The 15,956-nt window shown below is 47.6% G+C and overlaps 1 protein-coding gene across 1 annotated transcript; it reads right to left on the bottom strand.

Annotated features, from left to right (window-relative positions):
* Positions 1 to 229: 229 nt before the first annotated feature.
* LOC142812472 (THAP domain-containing protein 6-like) lies at positions 230 to 15,865 on the bottom strand. Its single transcript, XM_075891626.1, has 4 exons — positions 12,952 to 15,865; positions 12,660 to 12,855; positions 11,973 to 12,083; positions 230 to 11,493 (listed from the first exon to the last, which is right to left on the bottom strand). Exons 1-4 carry the CDS (start codon positions 13,017 to 13,019, stop codon positions 11,179 to 11,181), a joined length of 690 nt encoding a protein of 229 aa, XP_075747741.1. The 5' UTR covers positions 13,020 to 15,865; the 3' UTR covers positions 230 to 11,178.
* Between the last annotated feature and the right edge of the window lie 91 nt (positions 15,866 to 15,956).

Genomic DNA, 15,956 nt, shown 5'->3' with positions numbered 1-15,956 from the left:
ATTGTGACTGTATTTGCATGCCACCACCATCAACGCTACAGTGACGGCAACGCCGAAAAAGCGGCAGAACTACGACGCGAAGAACTTTGCGACTAAAGTGGAAATTTTGGTAGCACTGAAGAACAGCGAATCGCGGCAGCAGGTTATGACCAAGTACAACGTGAAGCGGAGCACGTTGGGAACGTACGTGAAAAATGAACAGATTCGACAAGCTTTCGAAAGCGAGAAGTTTCATGCCTCTAAAAAGCGGTTGCGAACCGCAGCTCATCCTCAGATCGAAGAAGCTTTGTTCCGGTGGATTACTGACTGTCGCAACGCGCATCTGCCTTTGAGCAGACCTCTCATCATGGCGCAAGGTGAGAAGTACGCTGCAATGATGAACATTGAATCTTTCAAAGCGTCAGAAGGGTGGTTTGCGAGGTTTCGAGAGAGACGGGAGCTTTTCTTCAGGAGTGTGTGCGGCGAAAAGGCCAGTGTTGACGAAAGCGTGACTACCGAGTGGAGTAATGTGAAGCTGCTGGAGCACATCGCCGCATATGAACCACGTGACGTGTTCAATGCAGATGACACTGCTCTATTGTTCAGAGCTCTGCCCGACAAGACGGTGACTTTCAAAGGGGACGCGTGCATTGGTGGCAAGAAGTGCAAGCAAAGGATAACTGTGCTTCTTGCCGCCAATATGACTGGCACGGAGCGCTTGCCATTGCTTGTCGTCGGGAAGGCGCTTAAGCAACGTTGTTTTAAGAACGTCAAAAGCCTTCCTGTCGAGTACACAGCGAACAGGAAGGCATGAATGACATCGGACATTTTTCGCAGCTGGCTGCAGCAGTTAGACCGGCACTTCACGTCGAAGGACCGCAAGATAATTATGGTTGTTGACAACTGCAGTGCCCATAACTGTACAGTCGAACTGAAGAGCATCAAAGTAGTTTTTTTTTGTTGCCGCCCAACACTACGTCTGCTCTTCAGCCGATGGACCAGGGTATCATTCACTACGTGAAGTCGAAGTACCGCAAGCACCTGCTAGAGCGAATGATCCTATGCTCAGAAGCTGGAAAGTTGTATCAAGTGGACTTACTCGGCGCAGTGAACATCATCGCCCACGTGTGGAAAAACACTCCGCCGCAATTCATCGCCAACTGTTTTCGGCACAGCGGTTTTGTGAGGCCCGAGCATGCAGCAGTAGCTGACGATGGCATCGAGGAGGTGTCAGCCGAGTCCACCGACGATGACTGCCCGACATTCGATGCTGTCCTTCCCACAGATGTGACCTTTCAGGACTACATCGCGATTGATCATGGTGTCGCCACAAGTGGTCTCCTGACCGATCAAGAGATAAATAATGATGTCACGGGCGCCCATGAAGACCACGATTCCGACGAAGAATCATGCGAGGAGATACAGCCGCGACCTCATCGCACCTCACGGGAAGTCTCGGAGGCGCTGTTAATATTAGGGGACGCTTGCCTGAACACTCCCGACAACTTGCGTGCTGTTGGCCATTTGGAACAGTTAAGAAAAATTGTGATGTCAGCCGGAATCTGCGCGAAAACGCAGACGACAATTACAAAATACTTCAACAAATAAAGGTATGCTTCTGCAGCTTGATTTTAAATGTTGTTTTCCCTGTTCATTCGTTAATTCGGCATTCGGTTAATTCGGACAGTTTTTCCGGTCCCGTGAAATCCGAAGTAACGAGCTTTTACTGTACTCCCATTCTGGCCTTGAAGAGCAGAGAACTACTCCGAGAATTATCGTAGGTTTTTTCCCTTGCAATTTCCTGCTTAAAAGTTCGGTAGCCCTGCAGTGATGATTTTGTAAGCATTTCCATCTTCCACATGTCCCTCTCTATTTCCTTCACCTTCTTCTTAACCGATGTTTCATTTTGGCTTGGTATCCTGTACCCCCTGATTTGGGGTATTCCCGTGTGCTACCTGCCACATTTAATTTGCAATCTTGCTTGAACTTCTGATTTCATGCACAAGACCGCATTACCGAACGTCAATCGGGAAATGGAAGCTGAGATAGAAGCAGGACTATGTGCATGTGTGGAAAAAGCACTAATAGTGAAAAAATCAAGTTTGATTCTATGTCAAACAAATCCATATGTTTTACAAATGAGATTTCTTTTCCCAAACATCATTATGTAAGCGTTCAGAATAAAAAAATCATGACAGTTTTTATTATTGCAAAAAAACTTTTCGTGGGCTCCCTTCCAACGCTATTATTACTCTGTGTAGCCCTTGCACAGTATGTTCTAGGGAGCACGATGCTCCACGGGTTCGATGCTCTAACCACTGAGCTACCACAGCGGCCTTCCCTCCATCCACTTTTTGGGGTTTATATGTGAATTTAGAAGTCGGAGTGTCAGTCAGCGCCATCTATAAGCCAAGCAACGAGCGTGAAACACTCTTTTATGCGCATGTTTGGCGCATAATAGTCTCTCGTGTACAACCATAAGGTGTATACGAGGGACTATTAATCAGCTGCCCGCTCGTAATAAGTTCACGTGCTACGTGACGCCAAACACGCGCATAAAAGAGTGTTTCACACTCGTCGCTTGGCTTATAGATGACGCTGACTGACACTCCTACTTCTAAATTCACATATAAACCCCAAAAAGTGGATGGAGAGAAGGCCGCTGTGGTAGCTCAGTGGTTAGAGCATCGAACGCGGTATTCGAAGGTCGTAGGTTCGATTCCTGGTCACGGCTGGTTATTTTTTCACCCACCTTTCTTCGTATTTACATTCTATTGTTTCGAACAACTTCCCCTGTACATTCCTTGGCATTACTGTCTGTTAGATCTCATTAATATATTGTCGCGGTACAGCGCGAACCAAAGGCAGATAAATGCTGACACAACGACTCTCAGCAGCCGAACAGCAAGATCCCCTTCTTTATCTTCAATCAGCCAGAGCTCCACTAGCTGGTGTCAGCCAAATCCCCTTATCGTCGTTTTGGTCCACCAGTACACACGCGTCATTTGCCCCCCCCCCCCCCTCTTAATGAGCATCGCCCCGGTGCTAAACCAGTAGTGCAGTTTTTTTGTCTGTTCTTTAAGAAGTTTCTTGCGCAGTCACTACCTTTCATAAGGCTTCATGCGCACAATGTGAACTAGTTCAGGATGGTGCTGGCGAAGCCTCGTACTATATGAACTGTCGGGACGACCTCGTAAGTAACATCGCTCAGTGGTCGCAGTACTAGATATGGCCCAAAGTATCTCCTTAGGAGCTTTTCAGAGAGTCCTCGTTTCCGTATGGGCGTCCAAACCCATACTCTGTCGCCGGTCTGGTAAACGACTGTTCTGCGGCGAGAATTGTAGCGGCTTGCGTCGTACTCTTGTTGTTGCTGGATTCGCAGGCGTGCTAGTTGTCTTGCTTCTTCCGCTCGTTCTGTAAACATCTCGGCGTCCGGTTCGATGTCGTCGCATTCGTGCGCTAGCATCGCATCTAACATGGTTCGTACTTCCTTTCCGTGAATTAGGATTAACGGGGTCATCTGGGTGGTTTCTTGCTTGGCACTGTTGTATGCAAACGTGATATATGGCAAGATTTCTTCCCAATTTATGTGTTCGACGTCTACGTACATTGAAAGCATGTCTTCAATTGTTTTGTTCAGACGCTCTGTAAGCCCGTTCGTTTGCGGGTGGTAGGCGGTGGTCTTACGATGGGTTGTTCCACTCAGCATGAGGACTTGTTCCAAAAGAGCTGCCGTAAATGCGGTTCCTCTGTCTGTGATTACGACGCTTGGTGCACCATGCCGCAGGACAACATTCTCGATGAAAAATTGTGCCACCTCCGCTGCTGTACCTCTCTGGATAGCCTTTGTTTCAGCATAACGGGTAAGTCGCGACAATAAACCAGCGGTTCCCAGCAGTAGAAGTAGGAAGTGGGCCCAAAATATCCATACCAATCTGGTCGAATGGTGTTCTTGAGACCTGCACGGGCTGCAGGAGGCCAGCTGTTAGTCGGCGGTGACTTCCGTCGCTGGCAGTCGAGGCAAGTACGAACATGGTGTTTTACGGCTATGGTCAGTCTTGGCCAGAAGTAGTGCTGCCGTACTCTGGCCAACGTTCTTGTGTAACCTAAGTGGCCTGAGGTCACCTCGTTGTGGCATGCTTCGAGTACTTCGGAGCGAAGGCCTGCTGGGATGACGAGCAAATACGCAGATCCTGTCGAAGAGAAGTTTCTTTTGTATAGTACTCTGCTTCGTAAGCAAAATGATGACAGCGCTCTTACGAAAACAGTTCGTGCCTTCTGAGATCTTCCCTCCAGGTAATTAATTAGGGCAAGTAACTCGGGGTCGCCACGTTGTTGCTGTGCAATAGCGGTTGAGTCAAGCACACCGAGAAATGCTGTTTCCTCCTCATCGGATAGAGTTGCCGATTCAATGGGTGAGCGGGATAGACTGTCGGCGTCCATGTGGCGCTTTCCTGACTTGTGTATGACAGTCATATCGTACTCCTGCAGCCTGAGACTCCAACGTGCTAATCTCACGGTAGGATCTTTAAGATTTGTCAACCAACACAGTGAGTGGTGGTCGCTGATGACTTTGAAAGGGCGGCCGTATAAATACGGACGAAATTTTGTGACCGCCCATACCACGGTGAGGCATTCCTTCTCAGTCGTGGAGTAATTGGTCTCGGCGCGTATTAGTGTTCGGCTTGCATAGGCGATTACTCTTTCTGTGCCCTCTTGCAGCTGCACAAGCACAGCTCCCAAACCAATATTGCTGGCATCAGTGTGTAGCATCGTTAGGGCTTTCTGATCAAAGTGGGCAAGTACTGAAGGCATCTGTAGTCGCTGGCAGAGGTTCTTAAAAGCAGCTTCCTCTTCGTTGCTCCATTGGAAAGCAACGTCTTCTCTCGTGAGGTGGGTCAACGGTGATGCGATGCGTGCGAAGTCCGCGATGAATCGCCTATAATATGCACATAGTCCGAGGAATTGTCGGACAGCCTTCTTATCACTCGGCACCGGGAACTGTGCAACAGCTGCGATCTTTTCAGGATCAGGACGAACGCCTGCGTGACTGACAACGTGGCCAAGAAATTGTAGCTCTTCATAGCAAGAGTGGCACTTTTCAGGCTTCAACGTCAAGCCCGCAGTCCGTATGGCTTGTAAAACTGCCTCAAGTCTTTTAAGGTGCTGGTCAAATGTTGCGGCGAAAACTACGACATCATCAAGGTAGACCAAGCAGGTTTTCCTCTTCAACCCAAAAAGTACGGTATCCATAAGTCTTTGAAAGGTAGCAGGCACTGAACATAAACCAAAGGGCAAGACTTTAAATTCATATAAGCCATCTGGTGTCACAAAAGCAGTCTTCTCGCGGTCTCTTGAGTGTACCTCGATTTGCCAATACCCACTCCTTAAGTCCATCGATGAATAGTAACGAGCATGTCGAAGTCTGTCGAGAGAGTCATCTATACGAGGAAGTATATACACATCTCTCTTTGTCACCTGATAGAGTTTTCCGTAATCTACACAGAAGCGCAGGCTGCCATCTTTTTTTTAACGAGGACTACAGGTGACGCCCAGGGGCTTTTTGAGGGCTGAATGACGTCATCTTCTAGCATTTTGTCGACTTGCTCTTGTATCACTTCGCGTTCATTTGCAGCGACGCGATAGGGGATAGGGGTGAATCGGTCTCGCCATGTCCTCGGTAATTTTCCGATGCTTGGTTAGAGGCGTGCGGCCAACTCTTGATGTTGTCGAAAAGCAGTCTTTGAATACGGCCAGTAGCTCAAGAAGCCTCTTTCGCTCGTTCTTAGGCAAAGTAGTGCTAACGTCAAGAACTGGTGTCGAATTAAGTTTTGGCGCCTCGTCGACTACTGCCAAGCAGCCTTCTGCGTCTGTGATATCGTCGAAGTAAGCGACGGCGATGCTTTTTGGAAGGTGCCGGCGCTTATCACTAAAATTTGTCAGAAGCAAGTCCGTGCGTCCAGTGGCGACACTGACAATACCTCTTGCGACGGAAATGCTGTGTGTGAAGAGGAGTGGGGTTATTCGGTCTGCTACTCCTTCGCCGTCAAACTGGACAGCGGCTGCCACAGAAACAAGCGTGCATGACCGAGGAGGGAGAACCACATCGTCATCAGTTAGACGCAATCGGTTTGGTCGCGCCTGTGTACAACCAGGTGCGCCCGAACTGTTGCGGTATGTAATCAAACTGTCTGAGATATTGATTGCGGCGCCGTACTCTCGTAAGAAGTCCATACCAATAATTAGATCCTTGCAGCATGCGGCGAGAACGACGCAACGAAAGAATAACCTCCTATGTCAATTCTCTTTGTGCATCTTTCAGAGGGCATCAATAACTGACCGCCTGCTGTCCTTATTTGAGGGCTTGTCCACGGTGTCTTCACTTTCTTGAGGCGGATGGCGAGGTCCTGACTGATAATAGAAAAGTCGGCACTGGTGTCGACTAAGGCTGTTACTTTCTGGCCGTCAAGAAAAACAGTCAGGTCAGCGGTCACAATGTCGTCGCTCTCACGTCTTGTCGGATTTACAGCGTCGTGTAATGGGGGCTTTTTGTCGTTATCTTCATGGCCTGCAACCTTACCCCCGGAGGTCGCCGCCCTCAGTTTCTCCGTCGCGGGCTGGGTGACCTTCTTGCGTTAAGGTCCGCGGAGGTACGTCAATGTGACGATGGTAAATAAGCGGGAGAAGGAGAGCGGGATTGACATCCCAAACCTGGCTGGCGGGTAGGTATTGCCTCCTCGTCAGAAGTACGGTATTCGTAAAATTGAGAACGGGCTCCATGGAAAGAGGCATCCTCCCGGTGTGGTATGTATTCTTCGTTCGCACGTAGATCGTCAGACCATGTTCGAAGAGGGCGGAACGAATCACTGCGGTGCCAGCAATGACGGGCAATAGGACCTGCACCTCCGCAGTTAAAGCATAGTGGACGCCGATCGATTGTGCGCCATGCGTCTGTTCTTCGGAGCGGTGGGCGTCTGAGCCTCCCTTCTTGCGACGATGTCCATGGTGCTGCTGTGGACGCCTGGTGGTACGTCGGTTGGCTTGGCGGTCGGCTCAGGGTCTGCTCTTGCCGCGGTGACCAAGGGGCCGTCGGCACTGGGTGATATGGCGGCGATGTACCAGATGGTGAACGTCGCAGAGCATCGGCATAGCTCATGGGACGGTGCTCGTCACCAGGACCAGCGGTAGAAAATGCGTGGCGGATTTCGTCGCGTACCAGTTCAGCGACGGACGCAACGGGGGTTTGAGAAACTGAATCCCAGAACTTTTGCAGTTCTTCGCGAACAATCTCCCTTAATGAGGTCTCGCAGGGAGCTCTGATCCTCAGCTATGGCGGCAGCATTGATTGGGGCGCTGCTAGACATTCTATGATACTGCCTGCATCGTTGATGGAGCGCCCGCTCGATAGCCGTAGCCTCCTTGATGAAGTCAACTACGGTACTTGAAGGGTGGCGCAGTAGCCCGGCGAAAAATTGCTCCTTAACGCCGCGCATGAGGTAGCTCAACTTCCTATCTTCACTCATGTTCGGGTCAGCTTGACGAAAAAGAGGAGCAAACATAGTAACGCTTTCATTGGGTTTTTGAACCCGTAGCTCCAACAGCTGCTGCGCACGGTCGCGTCGATCGACATTGGTAGACGTATCGACAAGCTGTTGTCTGAAGTCGCCCCAAGTTAACAGACTGGCTTCTCTGTTCTCATACCAAATTTTCGCACCGCCGTCAAGGTAGAAATAGGCGCGTGAGAGCTTTTCTTGTTCAGGCCACAGATTAATCTTGGTGACACGCTCGTAGTGCTCAAGCCAGTCGTCCACGTCTTCATGGGCGCCGCCAGTAAAGTGATAGGGAACCAGCGGTTGAAAGATGGTTACGTGTGAAGGCTGTGTTGGCGGGGGGCCTTGGGGCGCCAGTTGCGGACTGGCGTTGGCCATTTGGAGAGGTAATCGGTACTTGCGATGTTCCGTGGAAGGCGTGAACCACTGATCTCCACTAGGGTTGCTGGATGGCGCTTCGCCGCTGTCGCGGCCTGGCGCGCGCACGGCCACCGGAAGTTCAATGGCTCGTCCCGGAAGTTGAGCGTCTGCTACGCTTCTCAACCGCTGATCAGCGTTCCCATTGACGCATTTTGCATTTTGTTCTCACTTAATTGCATTTTGGTGATACACATCGCGTTCAGATCACAACTTATGCTATACCGAAACATGCGACGTTAATATGAAGCAGTTAATAATTGCGAAGGAGAACGAAAATGTCACTTAGGTATATCGGTTCGAGAGGAGACGACGCAGCTGGAACGGGATTTATGCTGGCGAGTGGACTTTATGATTCGTGTTAGGATGCACGTCTTACAATAAATTAACAGTCATGAAGGGGCTTGTGTTAGTCAAAAACAATAAATCAACAGCCGTGAAAGGCCTTGGATTATCGGAAAATCAACTAGCTAAGCGAGTTCGATAACAACGCGGAGGAAGCTGCCTGAAACAGAATAACCGATTTGATGTTTGCTACGTGCCAGCCAAAAAAAAAAAAAAAATCCTGAAATGGCTGTGCGCAGCTTGCTCCTGTTTTACCTTTGAAGGTTAGTACATCGGAACCCTTTACAATATGAATTCAAGCATATGTGTGTAACCAGCAGGTCAAAGTAAATTCTTTTAAAACGCGCTTTCTCATCATTGCCTGACAAAAGGTATCGCCCTTTCTCTTGAAAGAAAATTTCTAGCTTATGAACACATTTATTGCTAGTTTTCAGGGACACCCACCCATTGCGCACACGCAGTGCCTAATGCAAACTGGTCTATCCAGATTTAGATTTGCCTAGTGGTTACGGCTTCAATTGGACATTTTAGTGTAACCCTTAAAGAATGATAAAGGAGGACGCGTGGGACTGCTTCATTCGAATTGAGAGGCCTGCAATTGTACGAAAAACTCATTTACTCAGAACGTTTGTGCACGTGTCCTTGTTACTGACAATGCAGTGCCTAATCAACTCTGCAAGTCGCTTGAAGCACTTAAGAACTGCCACGTCACGTCACTTCACTGGTGACTGAAAATAATCAACTCTGCAAGTCGCTTGAAGCACTTAAGAACTGACACGTCACGTCACTTCACTGGTGACTGAAAATAATCAACTCTGCAAGTCGCTTGAAGCACTTAAGAAATGCCACGTCACGTCACTTCACTGGTGACTGAAAATAATCAACTTTGCAAGTCGCTTGCGGATGTTTGGTCCTGTTATCTTTGCAGTAGCTTGCTTCGCGGCATGTTGCATCCTGATCTTCACGTAGCAGCCGATGACACATTTAACAAGACGCACAAAGTGGTTAGAGTCAACTGCCGATTCGAACATATGGCCATGCAGTTCCGGATAGAGCTTGTTCGTGCTCAGCACTCCCGAAAGTTCTGCCATAACCTTGGCTGTCACAGTGTCAGCTGCATTCTTTTTTGGAAGGCCTCCGTCGTGAACCTTCTCCTGCAGTCGAACAGCTTTTTCAGTCAGCTGACAGATGTACGTTGTCGATGAAGACGGCTTGGAAAACCTCCACGGTTTTTTCTGTTCAGGAGTGCCGAACCACGTGTCTCGGCAATGGTGGCCGAGTAGCATACTGCGCAAGGTATTTTACGTTTGGCCATTCGGCAAACAAACCCTGCGATGTAACCAACGACGTTTCCAAGGTACGGAGACAGTGCAGGGAGATCCTCAACTATGACATCCAGCTCTCTCTCGTCGGGTAGGTCTCTGCCTTGCATGAGGTCTTGTGTGCCGCTTCGCTTTGCGGTGGCCATGTCGAGCTCATCGTTGGAACAAAACTGACTGCTCACGTACAGTATGCGCGTATTGTCAAGAGACTCACAGTTCCTTCGCCCACCCTTCACCTGGTTGTGTGTGACAAGTCGCTTGTATGCCGCCACAAATTGTGAGACTGTGGGATTGTTATTCCAGCCCTCTTTAGAACGCACAGCGGCAAAGAACAGTTCAATGTGGTCTTGTGAAAGCTTGTAAGTAAGAAAGTAACGGAGTGGAGCATTGTCCGAGAGGAGGAGCGCGGATGCCAGACCGATGACACTTTCAATGGTCGCCAGAAATCCTAGAAATGGAGTTCTTCTGGGCGTCCTGAAAATGGGAACACCTGATCCGTCAGTCAGCCCCCGAATGTACTCCTTGACTTCTTCGAAGAAGTTCATCCAGGTTCCCTTGTTGCTAGGTCGGAGCGGCGCTTTGAAACCATTGGCCACTGGGTTGCGTGAATTGAGGAAATCAAACAAATTATCGAACATTCGAATAAATTTCACAGTTCCTTCTGAATTTTTGAACTGTGAGAGTTGCAAGTCTTCACGACAAAAATCTATGGCGTCAGCCACACTAGTGCTTAAAGTCTGGACAGCAAGGTTGACTTTCATCTTCTGTTTCTGCCACTGAATGTGTGCAGCACGTAGTTTTGTTGCTCCATGCAGGCCTTCTTTTTCTTGAAGTTCTTGTAGCTGGACAATGTAGTCCCAGCTCACCGATGCGCCTGATGCGTCCCTGAGGCACCCAAGAGCAGAAAGAGCATTTCTAACTAACTTGACCTTGTGACATGCGTCTAAAAGGCAGTACACCTTTTCTTGTGTTACAGAGTGAGGGAGGGATGTTGACATCGCTGATGCATCTTCAACGGAAGCCCCCAGGTTTTTGAACATTGTAAAGTTACAACGGAGACCATCACATGTCAATGATGTCACGTGCACTCCTGTCTCATGCAACTTTGTCAGACAGAGCTTCACAATGTTCGCACGCTTTTTTCCTGAAGGACCATTGATCAAAAAATAGCCACACGGTACCTTCCAGTGGGAGTCCAGAGATACGAGCATGAAAACAAGGGCTTCAGACGCAACTGCGGTACTGTCATCGTCCACTTCATTGCCAATATCCACGTAGCCTCGAAATTTTTTGCCGTCCCATTCAAGGTGCTTTCTAATGGCCATTTCATCAACAACAAGGTTGCAGAGAAGCTGTTTGTTGTTCTTCTTAGCCTCATTGGCTTTTGCTCGGATGGCGTTGATTGCTTCGCTTGTGAATCCAGGTTCTCCGTTAATGGAGCTATACCATTTAGTTAGAGTCGATGGATGTGGCAAGAAACATTGAAATGTTTCTCTGACATAGTTATATGCCTTTGTCGAGTAAAACTGTAGCGTGAGTGCAAATGCACGCAGTGCAGGAGAATATTATTCTCGGCCTAACTTAACAGACGACTTGTCGCCTTCACGGGATGTTTGCTTGAGCAACCGTTTCGTAACTTCCAAGGGGATCCCCGTGAAGCACCTTTCAAGCATTGCCGAGGCATCTTCTGAAATGAGCTGCTTGTGCTTGAGGTCATCGATTATTTCATTAAATGAGCTGACCTTCCTTCTTAACCGACGTTCTCGTTCAAGGCTGAGCTTCAGCTTTCTTTTCACTGTAGCCGCTGAATCTGTGCAAGCATCCAGTTTCCTTTTCAATGTTTTTGGCGTGTCAAGGACTGCATAGCTGTGCTCGGCGACCTGAAAACAAAACAGTGAAAGTTAAAGCTGTCGAAAAAGACACCTTTCACAAAAACCAGTCATCATATGACAGTCTTTGTAAAGCAGGCATCTGTTCGTAGCTTACGTGGTTTAACGCAGAAAATAAGCAACCAGGTGCACAGGGGAGTTTAGAAATTAACTTTGTCCCCTTCATTTACCGGTGCACTAGAGAAATGCCACATCAGACAGGAATTTCAATATTTTTCCTGGATTAGAAAAACTAGTGCTGCAGCCATGAATAAAACCAATGTTCTGCTATGACTGCAGAACATACCAGGACTACTAACTTGATTCAAATTGGATGCTATCCTGGTGTGCATAATGTATACAAAGTTATCGTGTTGGTTACCACGAGATCGCAAGAAAGTGGCCTGACTAACATCGGACTAGTTACATTCAACCGAGGACGGACCAAGTAGCTGCACTCGGGCAGCGTAGTACAAAAAAAGGCAACTTGCATGGGCTGAGTTCTCTTGCACCGTGGCTGGAGTGTTGTCGTTTGGCTGTTCCACTGGGGTCACATCCACAATGGCAGTTCTCTGCTTAGGCGGCTTTCTCTCAGCAGTCCTCTGAAACAGCCGTGTTTCATTCACAGTTATGCTTATTTATTACTGCGAGTGCAAAATGCTGTAAGTAAAAAAATATGCTGGCGTCAAGCATATTATAGCAGTCTAGCAGTTTCTGAATTATACCACTAGCATCTTAGACAGCTATCATAGCACCACTGAGATATATAACGCAGATAGGAGCATTTCAGAAATTGAAAGAAAAAATTGGGCACTTATAATTCAAGACCTCGCGCTTTGTAACGTAATGGACATATTTTTCTAATTCCGTTTCATTGCTTACAGTACATGGTTTTCAGAGTAAGTCTGCCAAACAATTCCTCAACCACAGCTTCTCACAGCTACATGTAGATTTTATTGTGCTCCGAGCTAATTTGTAGGGCGTCATTTTTAAAGGGACTCAGCAGATGAACTACGAAAGAAGGTAGCGCCCATTCAGGCGATTTCAGTGTCTAATAAACGTAGCATCAACTGTAGGGGTAGTTATACGAACGCTAAACGAGCGAACTGCGATGGCCGAACAGTATGCTTTTTTTTTTCTGGGCCGCTTTACCAAAATGCCGAGATGTCGTACTATACCTTTTCCAGGTGCTTCGGGAAAGAAAACAAGGTGGGCACGGCGTCAGGCTGTAGCCGAGTTCGTGCGCCCGTTCTGTCAAAACAGTTGTCAGTAAAAGGGTCACTGCAGAGTCTGCTACCTGGGGATGGAGTCCATTTGTCCCTTCTTAAGTTTACCACCCAACGCCGGTATAAATCCGGCTTAGAGCGTGGGAACCTGCGTAACAAGAGCCACAGCTTAACAACGACACTGATATGACGTTTGCGTTTAGCTGCGTATCACGCACGTCGCACAGAATATTGTAATACTTACAAGTGGAACGTCTTCCCAGACGACTTTTCTGGTCTGCTGGTGCAGTTGACGGCGCAACAAGCAGGCATTTTTATCGGAATGCGCGCGAAACCAGCCCATACGTAGCACGCGCTATGCTGGAACGGCGGCCATTTGTCCGACTTCCGGGACGAGCGCTCGAACTTCCGGCGGCCGCACGATGGATGGATGGATGGATGGATGTGGCCGTACCCTTTAGATCGGGCGGCGGCTAACGCCACCTAGCCGTGATACTTAGTGAACTAACCATTACATTTATCTTTTTTTTCCCTTTAAATAATGAAGTTGAGGATTCGTACTTCGCAGTGAAGGGTTTAAATTTCACTCATGCCTTGACTTTAGCCACCAATCAGATAACCTCCTTCTAGTTAAGTCTACCCGCTTAAAGTCTATTTTGCCTTCGCTGTCCCTAAATCCCAGTGCTTTGAAAAACTCTGCGCCATCATCCTGAATTATAGGGTGAAGCCCTTTACAGAACATTATCAAGTGTTCAGCAGTTTCTTCTTCCTCTCCACACGCACTGCATACTGTGTCGACCCCTTCGTATTTGGCCCGATATGTCTTGGTTCGCAGAACTCCCGTCCTGGCCTCAAACAGTAGAGAACTACCCCGAGTATTATCATAGATCCTTTCCTTGGCAATTTCCTGCTTAAAAGTTCGATAGATCTCTAGTGCGGACTTCTTAATCATGCCCATTCTCCACATGTCAGTCTCCGTTTCCTTCACTTTTTTCTTAACCGATAGTTCCTTTTGCTTTGGCCACCTGCTGTTTTCTAAGTATTTACCAGTCAACTTCCTGGTTCGCTTCCTCCTTTTTGTATCGACATTCTTCATGTACAAGTAGCTGAAAACCTTCCTAGCCCAACGCTCTTCCCCCATTTCTCTCAATCGCTTCTCAAATTTTATCTTGCTGCTAGCTTCCCTGCCATCAAATGATGTCCATCCCATATCACCTTGTACTCCCTGATTTGGTGTATTCCCGTGAGCTCCTAAAGCAAGCCTACCTATTCCACGTTGCTTAATTTCTAATCTTGCTTGAACTTCTGATCTCATGCACAAGACCGCATTGCCGAACGTCAGCCCAGGAACCATGACCCCTTTCCATATTCCTCTCACAACATCATACCTATTGTAATTCCACAGTGCCCTATTTTTCATGACTGCTGCATTCCTGTTACCTTTAGTCGTCACGTATATTTCGTGTTCCCTCAGATACTCGGTCCCATTGCTTATCCATACGCCCAAGTATTTGTATTTATCTGTTATCTCTAGCGTGACCTCCTGTATTCTAAGCTCACTACCTTCGTTGTCATTGAAAATCATGACTGCTGATTTTTCCCTACTGAATCTAAAATCTAACCTATCTCCCTCATTACCGCAGATGTCCATCAATCTCTGCAAATCTTCCTTGTTGTTGGCCATTAGCACTATATAATCTGCGTACATTAATGCTGGTATTGCCTGACCAATAGGTTTTCCTTGTTTGACTAAAGAGAGGTTGAAGCCCAGTCCACTTCCCTCTAATTTTGCCTCTAATCCTTGTAGGTACATCATGAATAATAAAGGTGACAGGGGGCACCCCTGCCTAAGCCCCCGTTTTACCTCTGCAGGCTTGGATACCTGTTTTTCCCACTTTATAACTACCTTGTTACCTTTATAGACACCCTTTAAAAGATTAGTGACTACATGTTCCACGCCTAGTGTGTCCAGTATTCCCCACAATTCCTCTTGAACCACGCTATCGTACGCTCCCTTGATATCCAAATATGCTAGCCACAGGGCCTGTGTTCTTTTTCTGCTATTTCGATGCACTGCGTCAATGAGAACAGATTGTCTTCCAACCTCCTGTGTTTCCGAAACCCATTCTGCAGTTTCCCAGCACCCCCTCATCCTCTATCCACGCCTGCAGTCTTTCCTTTATAATCTGCATCGCCAGCCTGTAGACCACTGATGTCACTGTTATAGGACGGTAGTTGTTTATGTCAGCTTTGTCCTCCTTTCCTTTATAGATCATGCTCATCCTGCTAAGTTTCCATCCATCGGGAACTTCACCATCGATTATTACTGTACTCACTGCCTCTCTCAGAGCCTGCTTAGACTTCGGACCTAATGTTTTTATCAGCCTAATTGGAATGCCATCTGGGCCTGTTGATGTACTACTAGGAACCCTTTTCTCAGCCCTTTCCCACTCTTGTTGTGAAAATGGAGCCATTGCACCACTTGATTCGTCTTTGTCTATTGTGGTGCATAAAGTACTTCTTTGTTGAAATTTTTCTGTCACCCTTGTTCTTATATATTCAATAGCTTCGTCCCCTTCTAGCCTAGCACCTTGGGCTGTAGTTATAAAGTTCTGCTCTAGGCTCGTCTCATTTCTTAGGGAGTTTAGATGGTTCCAAAATTTCGCAGCTGCCTTTCTATCTTTTTTATGTACTTCTGCGAGCCACTGAGCTCCTTTCCTTCTAATCTTTTCATTGATCAGAAGGGATACATTCCTTCTACAGCTTAGAAAGGTTGCCCATTTTCTTTCCACATCATCTGTCGGTTCACGCCGGAGAGCTCGAAGCGCCATCCAGCACCCTAGTGGAGATCAGTGGCGTAAACTCTGGAGCGAGGCCTATCAGCCGCCGACTGAACTGGTGCACGGGAGTTGCAATGGTTGACAATGCGTCCGAGCTAGATGAACGGCTCTCAGTCGGAGTATGGTGCATTAGGTAGGGTTGCGTCCCAGCACTTCCACCAGTGTCGCGGTACAGCGCGAACCAAAGGCAGATAAACGTTGACACAGCGACTCTCAGCGGCCGAACAGCAAGATCGCCTTCTTTATCTTCAATCAGCCAGAGCTTCACTACCTGGTGTCCGCCAAGTCCCCTTATCGTCGTTTTGGTCCACCAGTACACACGCGTCAATATATATATATATATATATATATATATATATATATATATATATATATATATATATATATATATATATATATATATATATAT

Source organism: Rhipicephalus microplus, chromosome 1 (genome assembly GCF_043290135.1).
Source record: "Rhipicephalus microplus isolate Deutch F79 chromosome 1, USDA_Rmic, whole genome shotgun sequence".
In the NCBI taxonomy this organism is placed as follows: Eukaryota; Metazoa; Arthropoda; class Arachnida; order Ixodida; family Ixodidae; genus Rhipicephalus; species Rhipicephalus microplus.
This window is presented reverse-complemented; position numbering and strand designations above follow the sequence as displayed.

Coding starts and splice junctions, on each gene's coding strand:
- LOC142812472 (XM_075891626.1), bottom strand. CDS start 13,019: ATGCCTGCTTGTTGCGCCGTCAACTGCACCAGCAGACCAGAAAAGTCG. Junction 12,856..12,951: donor TCTGGGAAGACGTTCCACTT/GTAAGTATTACA, acceptor CTTGTTACGCAG/GTTCCCACGCTCTAAGCCGG. Junction 12,084..12,659: donor TCCCGAAGCACCTGGAAAAG/GTATAGTACGAC, acceptor CGGCTGTTTCAG/AGGACTGCTGAGAGAAAGCC.